At 33.8% G+C, this 23,966-nt stretch overlaps 2 protein-coding genes and 1 pseudogene across 6 annotated transcripts; all 3 read left to right on the forward strand.

The window, feature by feature from the left end:
• LOC18043121 (putative disease resistance protein RGA3) lies at positions 1–22,800 on the forward strand. Of its 5 annotated transcripts, XM_006431836.2 has the most exons (17): positions 1–1,522; positions 2,226–2,503; positions 3,052–3,145; positions 3,242–3,303; positions 3,596–3,711; positions 3,785–3,938; positions 4,045–4,109; positions 4,494–4,692; positions 4,821–4,907; positions 4,989–5,098; positions 5,262–5,319; positions 5,508–5,605; positions 5,879–5,968; positions 6,066–6,131; positions 6,297–6,378; positions 6,492–6,607; positions 6,715–7,073. In XM_006431836.2, exons 1-2 carry the CDS (start codon positions 10–12, stop codon positions 2,312–2,314), a joined length of 1,602 nt encoding a protein of 533 aa, XP_006431899.2. In that variant the 5' UTR covers positions 1–9; the 3' UTR covers positions 2,315–2,503; positions 3,052–3,145; positions 3,242–3,303; positions 3,596–3,711; positions 3,785–3,938; positions 4,045–4,109; positions 4,494–4,692; positions 4,821–4,907; positions 4,989–5,098; positions 5,262–5,319; positions 5,508–5,605; positions 5,879–5,968; positions 6,066–6,131; positions 6,297–6,378; positions 6,492–6,607; positions 6,715–7,073. The 5 variants fall into 5 exon arrangements, with proteins under 5 accessions (XP_006431899.2, XP_024040921.1, XP_024040923.1 ...); XM_024185153.1 differs by lacking the exons at positions 4,494–4,692; positions 4,821–4,907; positions 4,989–5,098; ... (5 more) ...; positions 6,492–6,607; positions 6,715–7,073 and adding an exon at positions 4,215–4,231 and having other exon boundaries at positions 3,596–3,686; positions 3,777–3,938; XM_024185155.1 differs by lacking the exons at positions 3,052–3,145; positions 3,242–3,303; positions 3,596–3,711; ... (10 more) ...; positions 6,492–6,607; positions 6,715–7,073 and adding an exon at positions 22,691–22,800.
• Positions 12,371–12,921, forward strand: LOC112097909 (annotated as a pseudogene).
• LOC112097910 (putative disease resistance protein RGA3) lies at positions 18,516–23,688 on the forward strand. Its single transcript, XM_024183500.1, has 5 exons — positions 18,516–20,075; positions 21,838–21,903; positions 22,137–22,243; positions 22,409–22,550; positions 23,605–23,688. Exons 1-5 carry the CDS (start codon positions 18,516–18,518, stop codon positions 23,686–23,688), a joined length of 1,959 nt encoding a protein of 652 aa, XP_024039268.1.
• The last annotated feature ends 278 nt before the right edge of the window (positions 23,689–23,966 follow it).

A 23,966-nucleotide genomic window follows, 5' to 3' on the forward strand; every position in this document is an offset into this window, starting at 1 on the left:
GATGAAGAAATGGAGATGATTGGAGAAGAGTATTTCAACATCTTAGCAACACGCTCTTTCTTTCAAGAGTTTGAAAAATATTATGACAATGATGATATTATGAGTTGCAAGATGCATGACATAGTACATGATTTTGCTCAATTTGTAAGTAGCAAAGAATGTTTGTGGCTAGAAATTAATGGTACCAAGGAATCAGTCATAAACTCTTTTGGTGACAAAGTCCGTCACTTAGGGTTAAATTTTCAAGGAGGCACTTCATTTCCTATGTCCATTCATGGACTTAATAGATTGCATACCCTATTAATTTATGACCAAAGTCCTGTCAATTCGTCTCTTAACAGTAGCATCCTTCGGGAGTTATTTAGTAAATTGGCATGTTTAAAGGCATTAGTTATAAGCCAATATAACACTTTAGGTTTGCATCCTGAGACAGAAAGGATTAGAGAAATTCCAGAAAATGTTGGAAAATTGATACATTTAAAATATCTTAATTTGTCTGAATTAGTCATAGAGAGACTACCTGAGACTTTGTGTGAATTATATAATTTACAAAAGCTAGATATTAGGCTGTGCCGAAATCTTAGAGAATTGCCAGAGGGGATTGGGAAGTTAATGAACATGAGGAGTTTACTGAATGCTGAAACTCGTTCGTTGAAGTACATGCCAATAGGGATTTCCAAATTAACCAGTCTTCGAACATTAGAAAAGTTTGTTGTGGGTGGAGATGTTGATGGTGGCAGCACGTGTAGGCTTGAATCTCTGAAAAATCTTCAACTCCGTGGTAAATGTAGTGTACAAGGGCTGAGTAATGTATCGCATGTAGATGAGGCTGAGAGGTTACAACTTTACAATAAGAAAAACCTCCTTCGTTTGCATCTTGAGTTTGGTAGAGTCGTAGATGGGGAAGGCGAAGAAGGGAGGAGGAAGAATATTGAGAAAGATAAACAACTTCTTGAAGCCTTACAACCGCCTTTGAATGTAGAGGAATTATGGATTATATTCTACGGAGGCAACATTTTTCCCAAATGGTTGACTTTGCTAACCAATCTAAGGGAACTAAAACTCTTCTCGTGCGTTAACTGTGAGCATTTGCCTCCACTGGGAAAATTGCCTCTGGAAAAACTCGAACTATACAATTTGAAAAGTGTAAAAAGAGTGGGTAATGAGTTTTTGGGAATAGAAGAAAGCAGTGAGGATGGCCCGTCTTCTTCTTCATCATCACCATCAGTTATTGCCTTCCCCAAATTGAAATCACTCATAATTGAGGAATTAGATGAATTGGAAGAGTGGAATTACAGGATTACGAGGAAGGAAAACATCTCCATCATGCCACGTCTTTCTTCCTTGCAGATTTCTTATTGCCCCAGATTAAAGGTGCTGCCGGATTACCTTCTTCAATCGACGACACTGCAGGAATTGAGGATTGAGCGATGTCCTCTTCTGGAAAACCGTTATAGGGAGGCGAAAGGAGAAGATTGGCATAAGATATCTCACATTCCCCACATCCATATATCACCCCACGGTAATTTCTTCTCCTCCTCTGATTTACTCTATTGTTGCTTGCAATGAAATTAATAAAAATAATTATATTTTGAATTAAAATTCTGTATATTGCCAATGTGTGACAGGAATATATAATATATTTCTAATATTTTGATTTGCATATTGAATTTAACTATTTACTTCAGCCATTAATTAATGGGTCACTCTATGATATTGTTATAAAAATTATAGAATCAATCGTGTTATAAATATGTACTGTTAGATTTAATCAATAGTTCATAAAGTTAAAAGTTAGTTACGATAATATTTAATTTCAGTTATTTAAAATTTAAACTTCCTAGTTATCAAATCTCTTAAACTTGTTTTCTAAAGATTAAATAATTAAAAAAAAAACAAGTGTAGTATGTTGAAATTTCTATATTTTTTAAAAAAAAATATGTAGTCTTTTGTAAAATTTCATACAACATCATAGAAAATCCTAATGTATTTTATTTTTTAATGCACGAAAATTTGTTATGTGCAACTTCCTGAGAGACAAAATCTCTGTGATACATTTGCGGAAATGTTGAAAACTAAATCATCAATTTTATCTTGTATAATGATAATCGTATTTTTTTATATATAATTTATGTGACATTAATTCTTTAAAGTAATGGGGTAATTGTTTTTACAACATTAGCCCACTTTGTTTTATTTCATACGAGTTTAATTATGTTCACCAGGGATTCGAGAAAAAATCAGAATATCCCTCCTTGTTGTTCAGGCGGGATCTGCTCTATTGGGTGAGTTTAAAGCAGTTGATACGTCTTGAAAATTGTTATTGCGGATGAATTCATTCCTGAAGACGGGTATCCAAAGGCGTATTTTCATAAACTTCCTTTTTTAACAAATGTTCCAACGCTTGCATCTCTCGGGTGCACCATGTTCACGGGTTAGAAAAAGCATTTGTGGTGAAGCTTCAAAGCTTGTAAAATGGCTGTGAAAAGGCACATTCAATTCGGTATGCTTTGGTGCGGTCTCCTAATGCTAATATTATATTTTATATAGCAATCTTAATATGCAATAAATCATTGTGTCCAAAGTTTTCTATTAATTATATGGTGACTGAAATTTTAATTATCATATCAATCTTAAAATTTTTTGTAACCCTATTTTACTTTGCTTGTACAGAGTACCTGTTTTAGCTGATATGTCTAATTCCTAGAAATTCATTTCCATCGGTTTCCATTGGTTTTAGTTCAAACAGAAACAGAGAGCCCTGGGAAAAAGTTTTACTTTTTGTGGTATTATGCCTTTGTTTCTTCATTCATGATATTTGTTTCGAATTCATGCTCTCATTCAGAGAGTAAAGCCTTTTCCAGGCTGCTTTGTAGCCAAATTTTGATGCCATCGATGCATGATTGTCATTTAGATTTTCCAAATAATTGTTAGATTGGAGAAGAATAAGAATATATTGTTCAAAGGCTATTTAATTAGCACCCTCTGAATTTAGTTGGCAATAATGCATTGAAATGGTTGGGGAAAGTTATTGTCTTAATTAAATTACAGGTGATAAGAGGCTGCTTCAATTTTGCAAGCATCTTGTACTGCGAAGATTCTGCCCACATGAGATGCTGTGATTCTTGACGTCAGGATAACACAGGTCAAATTTTAGTATCAATATATATCATCTTCTTTACTGTTCTGCCTCTAAATATTAAACTTTAATCAAGTTGTTTTTGTTTGTGTAAGTTATCAGGTTAAGGATACTAAGCCGCTTATTAAGGCAAATGTCAGAATGAAGATTGCTCACCACACCTGGTATGCATGATGGTCAGGAAGATTAATTGTTCACAAGCCAATTTGATCAGTGTTAGATTTTTTGCCTCCTTTCGAGGGACATCATCATCAAATTTGAGTAGAGAATCTTTGAAGGAATTTTGTTGAAAGAGTTTCACAGTAGTGAATTCTGGGAGCTCGAACTCACTTGAGTGAGATATTAGGGAGTGTTGGGGATTTGGGTTATGAGTAATCATTATCCTTCCAATATGTGTAAGCACTCACTTGTTAGTAAAATCATCTTCGTATATTGACTATGTTTCTTTGTTATCAGGTAGAGTGTGATCTTCAAGGGTTTGAGAAAGTCCTTGCAGTAAAGTTTCCACCACAAGCAATTGCTGCGAAGAGGCATATACATTTGAGAAGTTCAGTTTCAGATTTTCTAGGCGTGTATGTTTAATTAGTTTCGATTATAATATTTAGTCACTCATTCTGAATCTTTTCTAATTTTCAAGTTCCTTAGGGCCACGACCTGTTTTTCAAGTCTGCATGTGGCTGCAAAAAGATTGATGGTCATAAAATTATCTTGACCCTTGAGCCATTGCGTTTGAGCACAAACAGAAACAGAGCTAAAGGAAAAGAATTTGACGCAAGAAGATGCTCTGAATATAACAAAAGTATATTTCTACTTCTTGTGGTTATTTACTTTTGTTTCTCCTGTCAGCATATTTGATTAATTCGTTCGAATTCACACTCTCACACATTATTTAAAACCATTTGTAGGTGGCTTGCAAGCTAATTAAGTTAATGCAGAAGCAATACTCTAGACAAAGATGAGCAAATTGAAGGTGATAAATGCATATATGGCGGCCAAATCGCTTATTATATTTCATCTCTCAATCTAATATGATTCTGAATTTTAATTTCCATGAATAATTGTTAGGCTGGTACAGATGTTCTTAAAAGGGCCATTAAACTACCTTATGAAATTGGAAAGTTGCTATTGCTTGAATGAAAGCACCATCTTCTGTTACCAAGGCATTCCCCACATGATGAGATTATGTGATTGTTACCGGCTTCTTAATTATTTGTTAAATCAGGTTTTTCTTATCAAGTACATCATCTTATTCACCATTTTGGCTATATCAGAATCTGCTAATTCCATGATGTCAAAGCAAGCTCAAGCACTAGATCCCTAATAATAATGCATTGCATTTTCATTTTATTTTTAGGTTGACTTTTAAGACCCTATGGAGAACATTGGGGTAATCAAGGATTAGGCTGGTGATGGAACTACTTCCACTGTGGTGTTGTGTGCAACGTTCAGTTGCTGGACTTTGAAGAAGAAAGTGATGGCCAGGTCTGCTCTGTTTCAATTCAGGATGGATAGCTGCCTGGAAGGCATGATGATTATTATTGCATGATATTAAGGTACTAAGATCATCATTTCTGTCTTGTTTTTTTCTTTGATCGGTTTATCCTCTATAAGCAAATTCAATTATGCTAATATTACCCTTTTTTCACCCAATTTTCACTGTTGGTTGTAATAACAATTTCAGGTATTCAAAAGCTACAGAGCAAAGCACATGTGGGCTGATCACATGCTTCCATGGAGGAAGGAATTCGGTATTGACACTATTATGCAGGTAACCGCAGTTGTTAATTTACACAAATTTGCATTGTCAGAATGCCCTTTAATATTCACTGTGTTTCTTTTTGTTACTCAGGTTACCATGGTAGATAGAGTATCATCTTCGAGAGTTTGTAAGAGCCTTTGCAGTAAAGTTACCTGCTCGAGCAATTTTACATTCATCGAGTACAATTTTGGATTTTCAAGGTTTGTATGTTTAGTTGCGATTAGCAGGCTTAGTCACTCATTCCTAATCTTTTCTGATTTTCAGGTTATTTAGGTCCATTAACAGTTTTCACACATGTTTCAATGCTAGTTGTAATAACAATTTCTTATCTTGCACCTCTAAGGTGCATCACGTTTGAAACAGCTTTTGCGGTAAAGTTTCAATGCTTGTACAATGGCCGTGAAGAGGTACATTTAATTCGGTACGTTTTGGTGCGGTCTTCTAATGCTAATATCATGTTGTGTATATTTAGTTTGCAATTAAAACTTAGGTATACAATCTTAATCTCCAATAAATCATTGTGTACAAAGTTTTCTATTAATTATATGGTGACTGAAAGTTTAATTATCTTAAAATTTTTTGTAACTCTCTTTTACTTTGCTTGTACAGAGTACCTGTTTTGGCTGACATGTCTAATTAGTAGAAATTCATTTCCATGGGTTTCCATTGGTTTGAGCACATACAGAAACAGAGCTTTACTTCTTGAGGTGTTATGCCTTTGTCTCTTCATTCACCATATTTGTTCGATTACGTTGTCTCATTAAGAATTTAAAGCCTTTTTCTAGGCAGCTTTGTGGCCAATTTTTTATGCCATCAATGCATGATTGTCATTTAGATTTTCCAAATAATTGTTAGGTGGGGAAGATATTGTTAAAAGGGCATTTAATTAGCTACGTCCCCTATGAATTTAGTTGCCAATATTACATTGAAATTGAGAAGGATCATAGTTGAGGAAAGTTATTGTCTTAATTAAATTACAGGTGATAAGATGTTGCTTGAATTCAGCATCTTGTATTGCGATGATTTTGCCCACATGAGGTTCTGTGATTCTTGACATCAGGATAACTCAGGTCAATTTTTTTGTATCAGCATATATCATCTTCTTTACTGTTTTGCCTTTAAAGAATAAACTTTAGTAAAGTTGTTCTTGTTTGTGTATGTTATCAGGTTAAGGATACTAAGCAGCTTATTAAGGCAAATGTCAGAATGAAGATTGTTCACCACACCTGGCATGTATGATGGCAAGGAAGATTAATTCTTCACAAGCCAATTTGATGAGTGTTAGACATTTTCAGATTTTTGGCTTTATATATTATTAGAGCTCTCCCAATAACTGCAAGCTTTCATTTGTTTGTAAAATCATCTTCTTATATTGATTGTGTTTCCTTGTGTTATCAGGTAGAGTATCATCTTCAAGGGTTTCAAAAAGTCTTTGCAGTAAAGTTTCAACCAATTGCTGTGAAGAGGCATATTCATTTGAGTAATTCAGTTTCAGATTTTCAGGGCGTGTATGTTTAATTAGTTTTGATTAAAATATTTAGTCACTCATTCTGAATCTTTTCTAATTTTCAAGTTCCTTATGGCCACAACCAGTTTTTCAGGTCCGTAGGAACTATCTTGAGCGTTGAGGAATTGCGTTTGAGCACACACAGAAACAAGGCTAATGGAAAAGAACTTGACAGAAGAATTATGCTCTAAATCTAACAAAAGTATATTTCTACTTCTTTTGGTTATTTTACTTTTGTGTTTTCTGTCATCATATTTGATTGATTCGTTCGAATTCAGACTCTTTCTCATCATTTAAAACCATTTTCAGGTGGCTTGCACGCTAATTAAGTTAACGCAGAAGCAATACTCTAGACAAAGATGAGCAAATTGAAGATGATAAATGCATATATAGTGGCCAAGTCGCTCTTTACATTTCATCTCTCATACGAACATGATTTTGAATTTGAATTTCCATGAATAATTGTCAGGCTGGTGTAGATATTCTTAAAAGGGCATTAAGCTACCTTATGAAATTGGAAAGTAATTTTGTAATCATTTCTGTGCAATCAAGAATGTAATTTTGTAATTATTCAACTCTGCTTCCGCGAACATGCGGTATCTTGCAGATTTTTTTCTCCCTTTTTCTTTCTGCGTTAAAACTGCAACAAATGGAAGTGACTGGCTTGATTTTAGCTCCTGTAAAAAAGTGCTTGGGGCAATGTCTTTTGTATCAGCAAGTTATCAAACATCATAGTTTAAATATAGAATCCTGAGTTGCTATCGAAAATTCCAGGTCTTTCACCTCTCAGTTTCTTAAAAGCTACAAAGCTTGATATATATTGACAAAGCAAACCGTCTGTGGGCTGAAATGCTTCCACGGATCAGGAAGGAATTTCGTGTTGACACTATATGTTATGCGGATAACTACAGTTGATAGTTTTTACCCAAAATATGTCAGAGTTGACAATTCACTTACAGTGTTTCCTTGTGTTACCAGGCCCTCATGTGTGAATTGAAAGATTAAGAAAGATTGATTCTTACTGACTTATGCAATTGAAGATTATGAAAAAGCATTTGCACTAAAGTTCCCAGCTTGTTTAATTGCTGTGAAGAGGCACATTCATTCTGAGTACTTGAGTTTTAGATTTCCAAGATGTGTAATTTTAGTTGCCATTGAAATATGTAGTGGCTCATTCTTAAAAATCTGTTCTAATTTTCCTGTTATTTTGGGCCATAAACAGTTAAAAAGTCTGCATGTGGTTTCTAAAGATTGATGGTTATGATAAATATTGTGAGGTATGAAATATTAGTTTGCTATAAATATGTGTACAAAATGTTTCTATTACATGGGGACTGAAATTGTAACTTGCAGGGTCAAAAGAAATCCTAATTTGCGTAAGTGTCTGCATTTGTGTACAAAGGAAAAATAAGAAATTCTGCTACATGGGGACCGAAATTTTAATTGGCAGGGTCTTCATCAAATGTTTGTTATCAATACTGATCCCGGAATGTGTGGAACACGGTGAAAAGTTTTTCATAGTTTTGCGAAGAAGGCTGATTTATCTGATTCATAGAATTGTGAAAAGGGCATCGGGCGGGGGACAAAAGAAGTGTTGAAATTGAAAAGGTTAATGGTTGAAGCATGCAGTGTTGCAATTAAGTTATTATTGTCTTGAAATAACAGGAGATGATCAGATGCTGCTTAATGCATGCAGTTTCTGTTGCAATTGTATTGGCCTGGGTTTAGGGAACTGTCAGAACTTTCAGAAGAAGATGGAGTTTCTCAAACCAAATATAAGAAGATATCTCACATTCCCCACATGGTCTCAATGCACAGGTAAGTTCTTCTCTAGCTCTGTTTTTCATTGTTTTTTATTTTTAATGTAAATAAGGAGCAGAGTTAATCTCTTATGTTGACCTTGCTTTGAGAAAACTGCTTTTACATGTATTTTTAATTCAGATGTCCACAATAATTTCATTTTAGTTTGAGCTAAGTGATAACTGTTGAAGGCTCACTCACTCATTGGGAGAAGCTCCATGACGCAGGCTGCTGGGATTAGCTAGTGCAATTGCTGTGAAGAGGCACATTCATTGGGAGAAATTAAATTTTAGATTTTCTTAGTGTGTATGTTTGGCTGCGATTAAAATGATTTCTCTCGTTGTTAATGATTTCTGATTATCCCGTTCTTTATGGCCATAAACAGTTTTCCACGGGCTGCATGTGGCGGCAAAAGATTCATGTTGATAAGGCTAATGCTAAGTTACATGCATGTAACTTAGGGAGATCCTGTTGATAATTATATCTTGTGGTATGTGTGTTGCATTTGAGCACATGCAGAAACAGAGCTGAAGGAAAAGCAATTGACCCTAGAAGATGTTGCAAATATAACAGAAGTATATTTCTACTTGCGGTCAATTTACATTTGTTTCTTGTGTCATCCTATCTCATTCATCATTTTGGACAGAGTTTGGAAAAAAAAAATTATACGTAAATCACTTTCCAATGGTTCAGTGATTTTTGATTGGTTGTAAAATGTTGAACCTCTTTTCAGATTTCCAAATAACTGTTAGATTGGAGAAGAATAAGAAGATATTATTAAAAGGATATTTAATTAGCGCTCTCTGAATTTAGTTGCCAATAATGCATTGAAATAGTTGGGGAAAGTTATTATCTTAATTAAATTACAGGTGATAAGATGCTGCTTCAATTTTGCAAGCATCTCGTATTGTGAAGATTTTGCCCACATGAGATGTCGTGATTCTTCTGCTTCAATACAGGTCAAATTTTAGTATCAATATATATCTTCTTCTTTACTGTTCTGCCTCTAAATATTAAACTTTAGGCAAGTTGTTTTTGTTTGTGTAAGTTATCAGGTTAAGGATTCTAAGCAGCTTAATCAAATTTGACTAGAGAATCTTTGAATAGAATTTTGTTGTGAGAGTTTCACTGTAGTGAATTTTGGGAGCTTGAACTCACTTGAGTGAGATAATAGAGTGTATTGGAGATTTGGGTTATGAGTAATCGTTATCCTTCCAATATTTGCAAGCTCTCACTTGTTAGTAAAATCATCTTCGTATATTGACTCTGTTTCTTTATTGCCAGGAAAGTGTGATCTTCAAGGGTTTGAGGAAGTCTTTGCAGTAAACTTTCCACCACGAGCAATTGCTGCGAAGAGGCATATACATTTGAGTAATTTAGTTTCGGATTTACAAGGCGTGTATATTAAATTAGTTTCAAGTTCCTTAGGGACACTACAGTGTTTCAAGGCCGCATATGGCTGCAAAAGATTGATGGTCATAAAATTATCTTGAGCCTTGAGGCATTGTGTTTGAACACACACAGAAACAGAGCTAAAGGAAAAGAAGACAGTAGAAGATGCTCTAAATATAACAAAAGTATATTTAGAGCATTTAATTAGCTACGTCCCCTATGAATTTAGTTGCCAATAATAACTTGAGTGTCGAGGAATTGCGTTTGAGCACACACAGAAACAAGGCTAATGGAAAAGAACTTGACAGAAGAATTATGCTCTAAATATAACAAAAGTATATTTCTACGTCTTGTGGCTGTTTTGCTTTTGTTTCTTCTGTCATCATATTTGATTAATTCGTTCGAATTCACACTCTCACACATATTTAAAACCATATGTAGGTGGCTTGCAAGCTTGCTAAGTTTACGCAAAAACAATACTCTAGGCAAAGATGAGCAAATTAAAGGTGATAAATGCAAATCGAATTTCCATGAATAATTGTTAGGCTGGTGCTGATATCCTAAAAGGGCATTAAGCTACCTTATGGAATTGGAAAGTTATTATGCTTCAAAGCAAGCAGCGTCTTCTGTTGCGAAGGCTTTCCCCACATGATGAGATGCTGTGATTGTTACCAGCCCCGTATTTATTAACTCAGGTCAGTATTATCAACTACATTATCATTTTGGCTATATATAAAGATTAAAATTTTGAACACTTGTCTCGGTTTCTTGTGTAATCAGGCTACTAGAGCAAATGTTTACTGTCTAAGCACTAATGCGACAATCCCATCTGTAAATTTGGGCCATCTTTGATGTCTGACAGGTTAGCTGTGACAATCCCATCTGTAAGTACTAAAGCGCCTGGTTATGGTGCTTTCATTGGACTATATGCAAACGTGAGATATCAGCTATTGTGTGGATTTGATAGAGCGGTCACCAACCATTTTGATGTTATTGGAGTAGCACTGTTCTTAAGCACGGCTTTGAGGTCTCTCCGTCTCTCTTTTACGTATTTGTCTATTGATCGACATCTCTAAATATACATTGATAGACCAAATTACTCTTGTTTTAATGTTTTGTTTGTTGAACTTTGACTGGGTTATTTGTTTATTTGTCTCATATGATGTTAATGCGGTTCCTATAAAAGTGGATATAGATCTATCACCTCAAAGTCTGATTTCAATTTTCCTTTACTTAATCAACTAGCATCCTTTCCAAGTCCAGATACTTACCAATAGTGAGACTTTGCTACGGAAGTACAATTTCTCTTGTTTTACAGTTAAGTATGTAAGAATAGTTTCAAATTTACAGAATTCTGATATAGTTCTCTAAGGAAATGCGGGTGGTGAATATGGTTCCAACTTTTAATAGGCTTTAATAGGCCCATTTGTTCAGCCACAGTGATTGCGGTCTAAATTCTTCTTTACTGTCTATATGTGTTGGAGTTTGTCTATTGTCCAACTTCTCCAATGGATTCCATGCAGGGTTTTGATGGTCTAATTAGGAGAAAGATCAACGGATGACCTTTTGAAGAAGGCTTACACAACAGCCCATCTCAGGATGTCATGGCTCAGCTCAAAAGTCCCCAGGTGGTTGATACCAAAGAGTGCCATTGTTTCTGGGCTTGGGCTCCTTGGCGTCAAACAAGATAGTCCGGAGTAAGGTGACTGCATAAATTTCTTGGAGTTAATGTAGTCAATTGCCCAATTTTGGTGCCTGTCGAAGAGACACAGCATGGAAGTCGTCATCAAACTCTGAGACACCTAAGAACTAGTAGGAGGTGGTGGTATTCACCTGGTGTCTAAATACTATATGTGATACAACGTTGCATATTCCAATTTTTCTCCAGTTAAATTCTAGTGAGTTAGGAAATTTAATTTTGTTTTAGCTATGAATTATTTCCTAGATAATAATAATTGCCATGTTCCTTTAGAGTCTTATTTACTCCAACTTTAGGAAATTCTAGTGAGTTAGGAAATTCTAGTTAGGAAATTATGTACCATCAACCAGTTTTTTCTAACTTTTTTAAAAATACACTATTCTTATTTGACTGACTTGATTTTACTGACATAATTTTCTCCCATTTCTATATTATCGACGTTGAGTGCATCTAATCCACAAGTCTGATTGAGCCAAAAGTCTAATGACAATCACGTCCAAAGATGCCGTTATCACAAAGCCCTGGATAATTAAAGAGGTCATTGTTCGAAAGAAAGAATGATTTGTTGGTATGAAATTACGTTAAAATGAATATATCACTTTTTTTTTTTGGCGTGAGTGATGGCTTCGTTTAATGACAGTTGGCAGACAATGAGTCATCTTTTAATTTTAGTTTTGATTTATTATAAAATATTAATTTTTGTAGTTTCAGTAGATGAAATTTCGAATCAAATATTAATATCGTTAAAGTACGCAACTCAATATTTGCTTAAATCATAAAAAAAATAATTGCTTTACATTAAAAAAAATAACAAGTGATCACTTGATTTAACTTCCTTTACTAAATTTACGATTTAAAATCCAAAATAGAAAAACGAAAACAATTTTTGAAATCACACTCGAAGTTTTAAATTGACATGAAAAAAGAGCTTATTATTGATTATCTTTTTCCTAAAATTTAAGGTAAGATAACAATATGTCCAAAATACCCTCCGCATTATCCCAAAACTTTATAAACTCCCCCGTTCCTCTGAACATCATCTCTTCCAAATCTTTCTCCCCCAAAAAACCAGCCATGGCTTCATATTCAATTACCGCAACACTCCAATATTTGCTATAAACCACCCCCAAATCCTCAACTTCACATGGACTCAGAACCAAACACTAGCTTCCTCCCCACACTTCCTCATTCTCTCCATCCTCACTTACCTCTCCCTCACATTCATCCTCTACCACACATCAACATCAACATCACGACCATCATCACCTTTCATTGGACCCCACATCCTCAAGCCCATCACAGCCGTCCATAACCTCACCCTCCTCCTCCTGTCCCTCATCATGGCCGTTGGTTGCACTCTCTCCATCATCCTCCATTTACCCCACCTCCATTGCACCCTCTGTTTCCCCCCTACCATTTCTCCGTCTGGCCCCCTCTTCTTCTACCCTTACATCTTCTACCTCTCCAAAATACTCCAATTCTTAGACACCCTTTTGATCATTTTGTCAAACTCCGTCCAACGGCTCACGTTCCTCCACGTCTACCACCATGCAACCGTCGTCGTTATGTGCTTCCTTTGGTTACAGACGAAGCAGTCTTTAGCTTCTTCCCAAATTCATCAATGAACCCCAAAACCAGTCTAATCATTAAAATTATTAACAACCATTTGCTTGGATCAATGTACACTTGGCATGTCTATGGGCTTACTTGGAATGGTCGCTGATGGCCATGGGCTTGCTTGGATTGGCCGGGTACAGCCATGGGCTTGCTTGGAATGCCCGTACCCAGCTGCCATGGTTTTGCTAGCGTATCCATGGGTTTTGTTGGACATGGCAGTGCGAGGCCATGGGTGTTGCCGGGCAATGGACATGGGTTTTGCTGGGCTGATTTGGAATTAACGGTGGCTATGGAGTTGTAAGTGTGTGAAAGAGAAAAAAAAAATGAACGAAGAAGAAGATGAACAGGGAATAGAACGAAGAAGATGAAGAAAGTAGAAGAGAGGGAAAAAATATTTTACTTTTTTTATAAATTTTCCGATTTTTATTTCAAAATTTAAAATTTTTGTTTAAATTCGAGAATCTTAAGGGTAAGATTTTCTTTGTATCTATGTGTAGAAGGAGGTTTTTAGATGGTTTTTGGTTGGGCTAACATAAAATATGCTTGTTTTATGAAATATTATTATTGAGGTTTTGTTTTATTTTCTAAAAAATAGATTAGAGGATGATTTTCATTAATGACACACATAAAGTTTGAATTAGTTATATTTTAGAAATAGTACGGATATAAGTGATATATCTTTCCAACATAAATATATCAGTAACATAAGTTATTCTATAATTAACAGGGGTATTATCGTATTTTAGTGAGTCAATATTTTTTTTATTTTGTATCAATATTGGTTGATAGTTAAATTTAACAGATTTTAGAGAGTAAATTGAAGTTTTTATTTTTTATTTTTGAGTAAATTAAAATATGTCAATATTGGTTGATAGTTAAATTTAACAGATTTTAGAGAGTAAATTGAAGTTTTTATTTTTTATTTTTGAGTAAATTAAATTGAAGTATTTCGGTTCTACCCGAAATACTTCTTTGTATTGAAATCAATGATGATTGCTTGTTTAAATAATGAAAGTTGAAATAATTTTGTAAATAATTTCATTCTTTAATTTACGGTATACAAATAAATTCAAAAAATGTTAATTTCTCTCATACTAATTTTAGGACTCAAAAAATAACAAAAAGTCTTAACATATTTAATGGTTATATATAAATCATCCGTACGTATTTTATTTAAGCTAATAGAGTAAGAAGTCCCAAATACATGTACATCAATTCGATAGACAATGCTCCCCTTAATTTTCTTTTCTAATTAGATAAAAGAACAAGAGAAATTGATTACAATAATTCACGGCGAAGTCACCTTGGTCTACCTGATATATATTACAGAGGTTAGCTTCTTTTTAATGCCAAACTTGAATAACAAACATTAATTTACTTCTTAAAGGGTAAAAACCTCAATTTGTCCTTATATTTGTTCAAAAGATACATTTTGTCTTCTTAATATAAACAAGTTAAATTGATGTTTCACATCTTTTAGAAATAAATTAAAGATTGTTATTTTAAGTAGGAGGTAAATTTCAAATAAAACATGTGTTCATATGATAGATGTGCATTTTACAATAATTAATAAACAAAAGGGTAGTGATATTTTCAACCTGTAATTTTTGTAAATCCACCCCCACTCCCAAGAAATAATTACAATAAATTCACATAACTTTTTTAAAACTCAAATAAAGAAAAATTTTGGAGATTTAAACTATTGTATACAAGAGGATAAGAGTAAATATTTTTCATGCAGTATAAAAAGAATGCGACAGCTCCTTTTCTTTCGGTATTTTCACAACAAAAGCACACTTAATAACTCATCAAATTATTTCTCCTTTTCTTTGATCGCTTCCCCTCTCCTGGAGCTGCTGAACTCCTTTGTTGCTGATGAAGGGAACAAGTGAGGCTTTTCAAAAGAGGGCAAAGAGATGGTGATTCGATTTGATTCGATAATAGTAGTTTATTTTAATTGTTATTCATTTGATTTCATAGAAGTAATTTTTATTTTCATTTTTTGTTGAAAATTGGTAAAAACGAACTAAAATGAGATAATTACATTAAAACAATCTTCAATGACTAAAGTAATTTGAAAAAATAAAAATAAAAATAAACAAGCTCAAAATTTACCCCTAATCCGAACATTATCCGAATTCAGCCTAATTGACCCAAATCTAATTGTAATCCAAACTTGACATGACCCGCATATAATTATAACTCGATCAGATCCAAACTCGACCTGAATTTTTAATTCAATACGATCCAATCCAAATATTCCAATCCCATCAAATTGAAACTTGATCGGGTTGATCCGAACCCGAATTTGCCACTTCCGGAGGAGACCATGACCCTAAAGGCTTTGAAATAATCTTTGCGGTTTCTTAATGAAATATTAAAAGTTATGTGCAAAAAGACTGATTTGACCCTAGAATACATGATATATAAATTTCAGACATTATATTCTGTGAAATAAAGTCAAAGTAAACTGGTCGTTTGATTTTTTTATTAATTATTTTCCATTAAGACAAAATGACAAATAGACTTTTTTAAAAGTTTAATAAAGTTTGGGCCTAACTCCTTGATTTTTATTTTTTAATTATTTTTCATTTTGTTTTTTACTTGCAACATTAGCTTTAATTATCAATCAGTCTCCAAATCAAAATGACTGAAACCTGTAGCTACAAGCAAAATTCTCAAATTTTGAAATTTCTAACGACTACATAATAGTAATAAATAGAAAAATCATCTAAAATTGATCCTCCTTCAGAGGCAGATTAAATTCTTAGTAATTTCATATAATTTCATTTCATCAGAACAATTTTCCAAAAGCAATTTTATAAATGGTTGTCGAAAGCTTTATCCCTTAATTATATTTTAGTTATTTTCTTTGTGATATGAGGCGTGTCCATAGACCATAGTATGATATTTATTGTAATTAAAATCATTATGGAACTGATTTTATTCTTTTTTCTCAAACAAAGTATCTAACTGCAGATGTAATAAATTACTAATTGCCATTATTTGAGTCGCGCTCTTTGAATTAGATCTTGGAGTTTCAAATGACCAAATGAATTAGTAAGATAATGGCTTATCGTTCCAAGAGCTATGCTAAGAAAAAGCAGGGATGATCAGAACAAATTCTGTTCATTGCAATTGACAGAGATGTTTTCAGTTGCCTAGACTTCGTATTTTCAGTTTTAGTAATACATGTCGTTTTTCACCACATTTGTTTAGTCTCTCCCTTTTAAATCCCCTCACACACAAAAAATTAGGATTTGTATTTTGTAAACTAATATTTTTCATTTTGTTAATGTATTAATTATTATTATCTACATTTATGTGATAGGGCACATGCCACATCAACTAAAATTAAGTTATAAAATTTTGCAGCCCCTGAGCACTCAATGTTTGTTGGCACAAGTTCAAGTCCCACCATTTGTTAGGATTTAAATAAAGAACATTATAACCATGCGTCCAAGAACTTAAAGTTAGCTTAAGTGCATGGATTTTCGAGTCCTAGTTATTGTTGGAATTCGATTTCCTTTCTAATTAAATTGGGTAGGGGTAAAATTATCTCTCAATTAATAAGGACAAAGTAGATATCTCTCTCGATTTTCCTCCCAATTAAATTAGTTAGAAGTAAAATTATCTCTCGATTAATAAGAGTAGAATAAATATCTCTCTAGTATTATGCAAGGGTAGAAATTTGGGCTGTACCATGTTAGAATTATCAAGGATAGTTTTGATAGAATTCTAATTGTAATATATGAGTGTATAAAAAAAATGAACATCAATGAAAGATGTTTAGGTAAGGACTATCTTGGAATGGAATTTTGATTGTAATATATCAGTATATAAAAAAAATTATGAAAAATGTTTAACAAGGACTATTTTGATATTTTAATGAGTAGTAAAAATTAATGTTAAAATTTGATAAACGAGTGTATAGTAAGATGTTCAAAGTGTTAGAACATATATAAATAATCCTAGCTCTAATAAAATTTTGCTACATAATTAGTTTATCCCTTAAAGAAACATATCAAAAAAATATACAAAAACACAATGCATGAGTACATGTCAATCACAAATGAAAGCAATTAAGATAAAGAATATGATTTATTTTATTTTATTTTAGTTATTTTTTTAATTATTTTTTGTTTCTTTTGAAACAAGACCAATTAGATCATGCAAGAAGTAATTTTTTTTTTAAAATAAAAAAAAGGAGAAATGATGAAACCCACGTCCAAAGATGCCGTTGTCGCGGAGGCCTAGATCTCACTACACCCCATCCCCTTCTACCATATTTTATAATTGAAGAGGCCATTATTGAATTGAAAAATTATGATTCAAAAACCCAAAAATAGAAAAAGAAAAGCAATTGTTGGAAACACACTCGGAGTTTTAAATTGACATGAGAAAAGAATATATTCATCAACCTCATACGTTAATGATGCGACGAGTTTGAGATTATGAGCCAAATTCCTAACGTGTGGGAATTTAAAGATGTTACTACAAAACATGTGTTCGTCGGTGGAGTAGAATCAGGGAAATTAAAGATGCTACTACAACCACTAACGTGTGGGTGGGGATAAGCATAACTTTTTTCATCAAATGCCAAATCCCCCCAGGTGGAGAGTGGGGACTCCTTTGCATAAATGTTCATAAAATTTTGACTATGATGTTATTAGAAATTGGGGAAACATGTGGTGCAATTGTGGTATCGTGTCACAGTTACATCCAGCCGTTGGATGTCAGTGGACCCTACTCATGCAAGTGTATCCAATGGCTAGATGCAACTATGGCACGGTACCACAGTTGCACCGTAGTCGGGTCCTAGAAATTAAGATATTCTCTCTCTACGTATGTCTACACGAAATAATATGCAAATATAATATTTTAGTTTATTATTAATAGTTTTACAATAATAAAAATCATTTTGATAGACTGAAAAATGTCGTATTCACATTTTATTTTGTACGGACGTCTGCGAGAAAGAATATATATATATATAGAGGAACGTGTATTTAAGATTTAGCTAGTGTGAAGTTGGGAAACTTTTTTTTTTTTTTGAACCCAGGCTAAAATTATTTCAATAAATTTTGATCATGGAGACTAATAAGATTTTTTTAGTTATATTTATTAATTTTTTAGGGACTAACATGAATATTAATAATTTTCTTGAGATTATTAAAAAAACAATGTGCTATTTTACATCTATGACTTTTCCAATCTTTTTTTCTTTCGTTATTTAATCCTTTGTGAATTTTAGTTAATGCTTGATATTATTTTTTTGCTCATTTTTTAAAGTAGTAATTAAATCTGAACCCTTACAGTAGAAGATTATGAAAAAGTAAAGACACAAAAATCATAAAAATCATTAGTAGGTCCAAATTTGTGCTATTTTCATACATAACTTGAGAATATTTATAATTACGCATCAGAACTAGTGGAGTAGAATCAGGGAAATTAAACATTCTACAATCATTGACGTGTGGGTTGGGGATAAGCATAAACCTTTTCTATGCAGTATAAAAGAATGCAATAACTCCTTTCTTTCATATCTTCGCAACAAAAGCACATCTAATAACTCTTCAGAATTCTCGTTTTCTTTGTCACAATGGTTGATGCGATCGTTTCCTCTCTCCTGGAGCAGCTGAGCTCAGTTGCAACTGATGAACTGAAACAACAGGTGAGGCTTGTTACTGGTGTACGACAAGAAGTGAAAAAGCTTACCATCAATCTTGAAGGCATTCGAGCTGTGCTGGAAGATGCAGAGAAAAGGCAAATGCAGCACGACAAAGCTGTTACTCTTTGGCTGGATCAGCTCAAAGACGCATCTTACGACATGGAAGATGTGTTGGAGGAGTGGACCACCTCAAGGCTCAAATTGCAGATTGAGGGCGTTGATGATGACAATGCTCTTGCTCTTGCTCCTCATAAGAAGAAGGTACGTTCCTTCTTTTGTGCTGTATCAAACTGCTTTGGTAGTTTCAAACAACTCTGTCTTCGTCATGACATTGCTGTCAAGATTAGGGAAATCAATGGAAAGCTAGATGATATTGCCTCCCAAAAAGATAAGTTTAAATTTGTGGAGAATGTGAGTAACAATGTCAAGAAACCAGAGCGAGTGCGAACCACGTCCTTGATTGATGAGGGAGAGGTTTGCGGTAGAGTTGATGAGAAAAATGAGCTCTTAAGCAAGTTGTTGTGTGAAAGTAGTGAACAACAAAAAGGCCTTCATGTCATCTCACTAGTTGGGTTAGGGGGTATAGGTAAAACCACTCTTGCACAACTAGCCTATAATAATGATGAGGTGAAAAGAAATTTTGAAAAAGTTATATGGGTGTGTGTATCAGACACTTTTGAGGAGATTAGGGTTGCCAAAGCAATCATTGAAGGTCTAGGCGAGTCAGCTTCTAGTTTAAGCGAATTCCAATCTCTTATGAGCCATATCCATAGATCAATTGAAGGAAAAAAGTTTTTTCTTGTTTTAGATGATGTATGGGATGGGGATTACAATAAATGGGAACCATTCTTCCTTTGTCTAAAGAATGGTCTGCAAGGAAGTAAAATTTTGGTTACCCCACGTAATGAGTTAGTTGCACGTATGATGGGATCAACAAATATTATCTTCATTAAGCAATTGGCTGAAGAGGAATGTTGGTCGTTGTTCAAGCGGTTGGCATTTTCCAGTCGCTCTTTCGAAGATTGTGAAAAATTAGAACCAATCGGGCGAAAAATTGCACTGAAGTGCGAAGGCCTGCCTCTTGCTGCAAAGGTAATAGGGAATCTCTTGCGCTCTAAAATTACAGTAAAAGAGTGGCAAAGAATTTTAGATAGTGAAATGTGGAAAGTAGAAGAGATTGGGCACGGTCTTTTAGCTCCTTTGTTGTTAAGTTATAACGATTGGCCCTCTAATTCTATGGTAAAACAGTGTTTCTCATATTGTGCTGTCTTTCCAAAAGACTACAATATGAAGAAAAGGGAATTGATTAGTCTATGGATGGCTCAAGGTTACCTTAATGCAGACGAAGACGAAGAAATGGAGATGATTGGAGAAGCGTATTTCAACATCTTAGCAACACGCTCTTTCTTTCAAGAGTTTGAAAAAGATTATGACGATGATGATATTATGAGTTGCAAGATGCATGACATAGTACATCATTTTGCTCAATTTGTAAGTAGCAAAGAATGTTTGTGGCTAGAAATTGATGATAACAAAGAATCAGTCATAAACTCTTTTGGTGACAAAGTCCGTCACTTAGGGTTAAATTTTGAAGGAGGCGCTTCATTTCCTATGTCCTTTTTTGAATTTGATAGATTGCGTAGCCTCTTAATTTATGATGAAAGTCTTTCCAATCCGTCTCTTAGTAGTAGCATTCTTTCGGAGTTATTTAGTAAATTGGCGTGTTTAAGGGCATTATTTATAAGGCAATCGTCCTTTCATTTGCGTACAGATCCAAATAAGATTAGAGAAATTCCAGAAAATGTTGGAAAATTGATACATTTAAAATATCTTAATTTATCTAAATTATGCATAGAGAGACTACCTGAGACTTTGTGTGAATTATATAATTTACAAAAGCTAGATATTAGGGGGTGCGAATATCTTAGAGAATTGCCTGCGGGGATTGGAAAGTTAATGAACATGAGGAGTTTACTGAATGATAACACTCGTTCGTTGAAGAACTGCCAATTCTAGAAGATCGCAGGACAACAGACATACCGCGTCTTTCTTCCTTGCGAATATGGTTTTGCCCCAAATTAAAGGTGCTGCCGGATTACCTCCTTCGAACGACGACGCTGCTGGAATTGAATATTATGGAATGTCCTCTTCTAGAAGAACATTATAGAGAGGGGAAAGGAGAAGACTGGCATAAGATATCTCACATTCCCCACATCCAGATATCTCACATCACGTGGCATTAGTGGTAATTTCTCCTCCTCCTCTGATTTACTTCGTTGTTGCTTGCAATGAAATTAATAAAAATAATTATATTTTGAATTAAAATTTCTATATTTATTTACTTTTAAAAAATATGTGCTCTTTTGTAAAATTTCAAGCAATGTACGAAAATTTGTTGTGTGTAACTTCCCGAGAGACAAAATCTCTGTGATACATTTGCAGTAATGTTGAAAACTAAATTATCAATTTTATCTTGTATAATGATAATCTTATTTTTTTATATATAATTTATGTGACATTAATTCTTTAAAGTAATTGTGTAATTGTTTTTAGTAGTACATTAGCCCACTTTGTTTTACTTCGTACGAGTTTAATTATGTTCACCAGGGATTCGAGGAAATGTCAGAACCACACTAGCAATTCACAGGTCCAATCTAATTTCTCTCATACTTTTTGGGCTAAAAAATAAATGTAACTCCAACATATTTATTATTTAATGGTTCTATATAGAATCAATCGTGGTATAAATATGTAAAACTTCCTAGTTATCAATTTTGTCTTGCATAATGATAATCGTTTTTTTTTATATATAATTTATGTGACATTAATTCTTTAAAGTAATTGTGGAATTGTTTTTACTACATTAGCCCTCTTTGTTTTATTTCATACGAGTTTAATTATGTTCACCAGGGATTCGAGGAAATGTCAGAACCACACTAGCAATTCACAGGTCCAATCTAATTTGGTTTTAATGATGCAGGCAGGAGAGTATGCTAAGAAAATGAAAAGTTTAGCCAAAGGATTGCTAAAATGTTCTGCTGGTAATTCACTTGCTTTATTTTATAGAATTTCATTTCCATCTTCTTCTATTGATATCTTGTTGTGAATAAACAAGAACAGAGAAGTAAAGATATATCAAAATTTACTATTACGATGATGCTAAAGCAAGCTCAAGCTCAAGCATTGCATTTTTATTTTATTTAATTTATAGAATTTTCATTTCCACCTGCATTGCATTTTTATTTATTTTTAGGTTGACTTTGAATACTTCATGGTGAAAATGACGAGTACAGCCAAAGGATTGCTAAATGTTCTGCTGGTAATTCACTTGCTTTATTTTATAGAATTTCATTTCCATCTTCTTCTATTGATATCTTGTTGTGAACTGTGAATAAAGAAGAACAGGGAAGTAAATGATTGGACCACAGAGAAGTAAAGGTGTATCAAAATTCGCTATTATGATGATGCTAAAGCAAGCTCAAGCACAAGCATTGCACTTTATATTTTATTTAGTTAATAGAATTTTCATTTCCACCTGCATTTCATTTTTAGGTTGACTTTGAAGACTCTATGGAGAACATTGGGGTAACCAAGGATTATCACTGTGGTTATTGTGCAACGTTTGGCTGCTGGACTTTGAAGAAGGAAGTGATGGCCGGGTCTGCTCTGTTTCAATTGAGGATGGATAGCTGCCTGAAAGACATGATGATTATTATTGCGTGATGTTAAGGTGCTGAGATCATCATTGCTATCTTGTTTCATTCTTGGAATCATTTATCCTGTATAAACATTTGTTTTAACAAATGTTTCAATGCATGCTGTAGTAACAATTTCATATCTTGCATCTCTCGGGTGCATCATGATCACGGGTTTGAGAAAGCATTTGTGGTAAAGCAATTCAATTCGGTACGTTTGGTGCGGTCTCCTAATGCTACTACCATATTTTGTATAGCAATTAAAATTCAGGTATACAATCCTAATATGCAATAAATCATTGTGTACAAAGTTATCTATTAATTATATGGTAACTGAAATTTTCATTATAATTTTAATTATCATATTAATATTAAAATTTTTTGTAACCCTCTTTTACTTTGCTTGTACAGAGTACCTGTTTTGGCTGATATGTCTAATTCGTAGAAATTCATTTCCATCGGTTTCCATTGGTTTTAGCACAAACAGAAACAGAAATCTGGGGAAAAGTTTTACTTCTTGTGGTATTATGCCTTTATTTATTCATTCATCATATTTGTTCAAATTCATGCTCTCATTCAGAGAGCAGCCTTTTCCAGGCTACTTTGTAGCCAAATTTTCATGCCATCGATGCATGATTGTCATTTAGATTTTCCAAATAATTGTTAGATTGAAGAAGAATAAGAAGATATTGTTAAAAGGGCATTTAATTAGCACCCTCTGAATTTAGTTGCCAATAATGCATTGAAATGGTTGGGGAAAGTTATTGTCTCAATTAAATTACAGGTGATAAGATGCTGCTCCAATTTTGCAAGCATCTCGTGTTGCGAAGATTTTGCCCACATGAGATGCTATGATTTTTGACATCAGGGTAACACAGGTCAAATTTTAGCATCAATAGATATCATCTTCTTTACTGTTCTGCTCGAAATATTAAACTTTAGGCAAGTTGTTTTTGGTTGTGTGAGTTATCAGGTTAAGGATACTAAGCAGCTTATTAAGGCAAATGTCAGAATGAAGATTGCTTACCACACCTGGTATGCATGATGGCCAGGAAGATTAATTGTTCACAAGCCAATTTGATCAGTGTTAGATTTTTTTCCTCCTTTCGAGGGACATCATCAAATTTGAGTAGAGAATCTTTGAAGGGAATTTTGTTGTCAGAGTTTCACAGTAGTGAATTCTAGGAGCTCGAACTCACTTGAGTGAGATATTAGGGAGTATTGGGGATTTGGGTTATGAGTAATCATTATCCTTCCAATATGTGTAAGCACTCACTTGTTAGTAAAATCATCTTCGTATATTGACTATGTTTCTTTGTTATCAGGTAGAGTGTGATCTTCAAGGGTTTGAGAAAGTCCTTGCAGTAAAGTTTCCACCACAAGTAATTGCTCAGTTTCAGATTTTCTAGGCGTTTAATTAGTTTCGATTATAATATTTAGTCACTCATTCTGAATCTTTTCTAATTTTCAAGTTCCTTAGGACCACGATCATTTTTTCAAGTCTGCTGTGGCTGCAAAAAGATTGATGGTCATAAAATTATCTTGACCCTTGAGCCATTGCGTTTGAGCACAAACAGAAACAGAGCTAAAGGAAAAGAACTTGACGCAAGAAGATGCTCTGAATATAACAAAAGTATATTTCTACTTCTTGTGGTTATTTACTTTTGTTTCTCCTGTCAGCATATTT

The sequence above is a fragment of the Citrus clementina genome, unplaced genomic scaffold (assembly GCF_000493195.1).
Source record: "Citrus clementina cultivar Clemenules unplaced genomic scaffold, Citrus_clementina_v1.0 scaffold_5, whole genome shotgun sequence".
Lineage (NCBI taxonomy): Eukaryota > Viridiplantae > Streptophyta > Magnoliopsida > Sapindales > Rutaceae > Citrus > Citrus x clementina.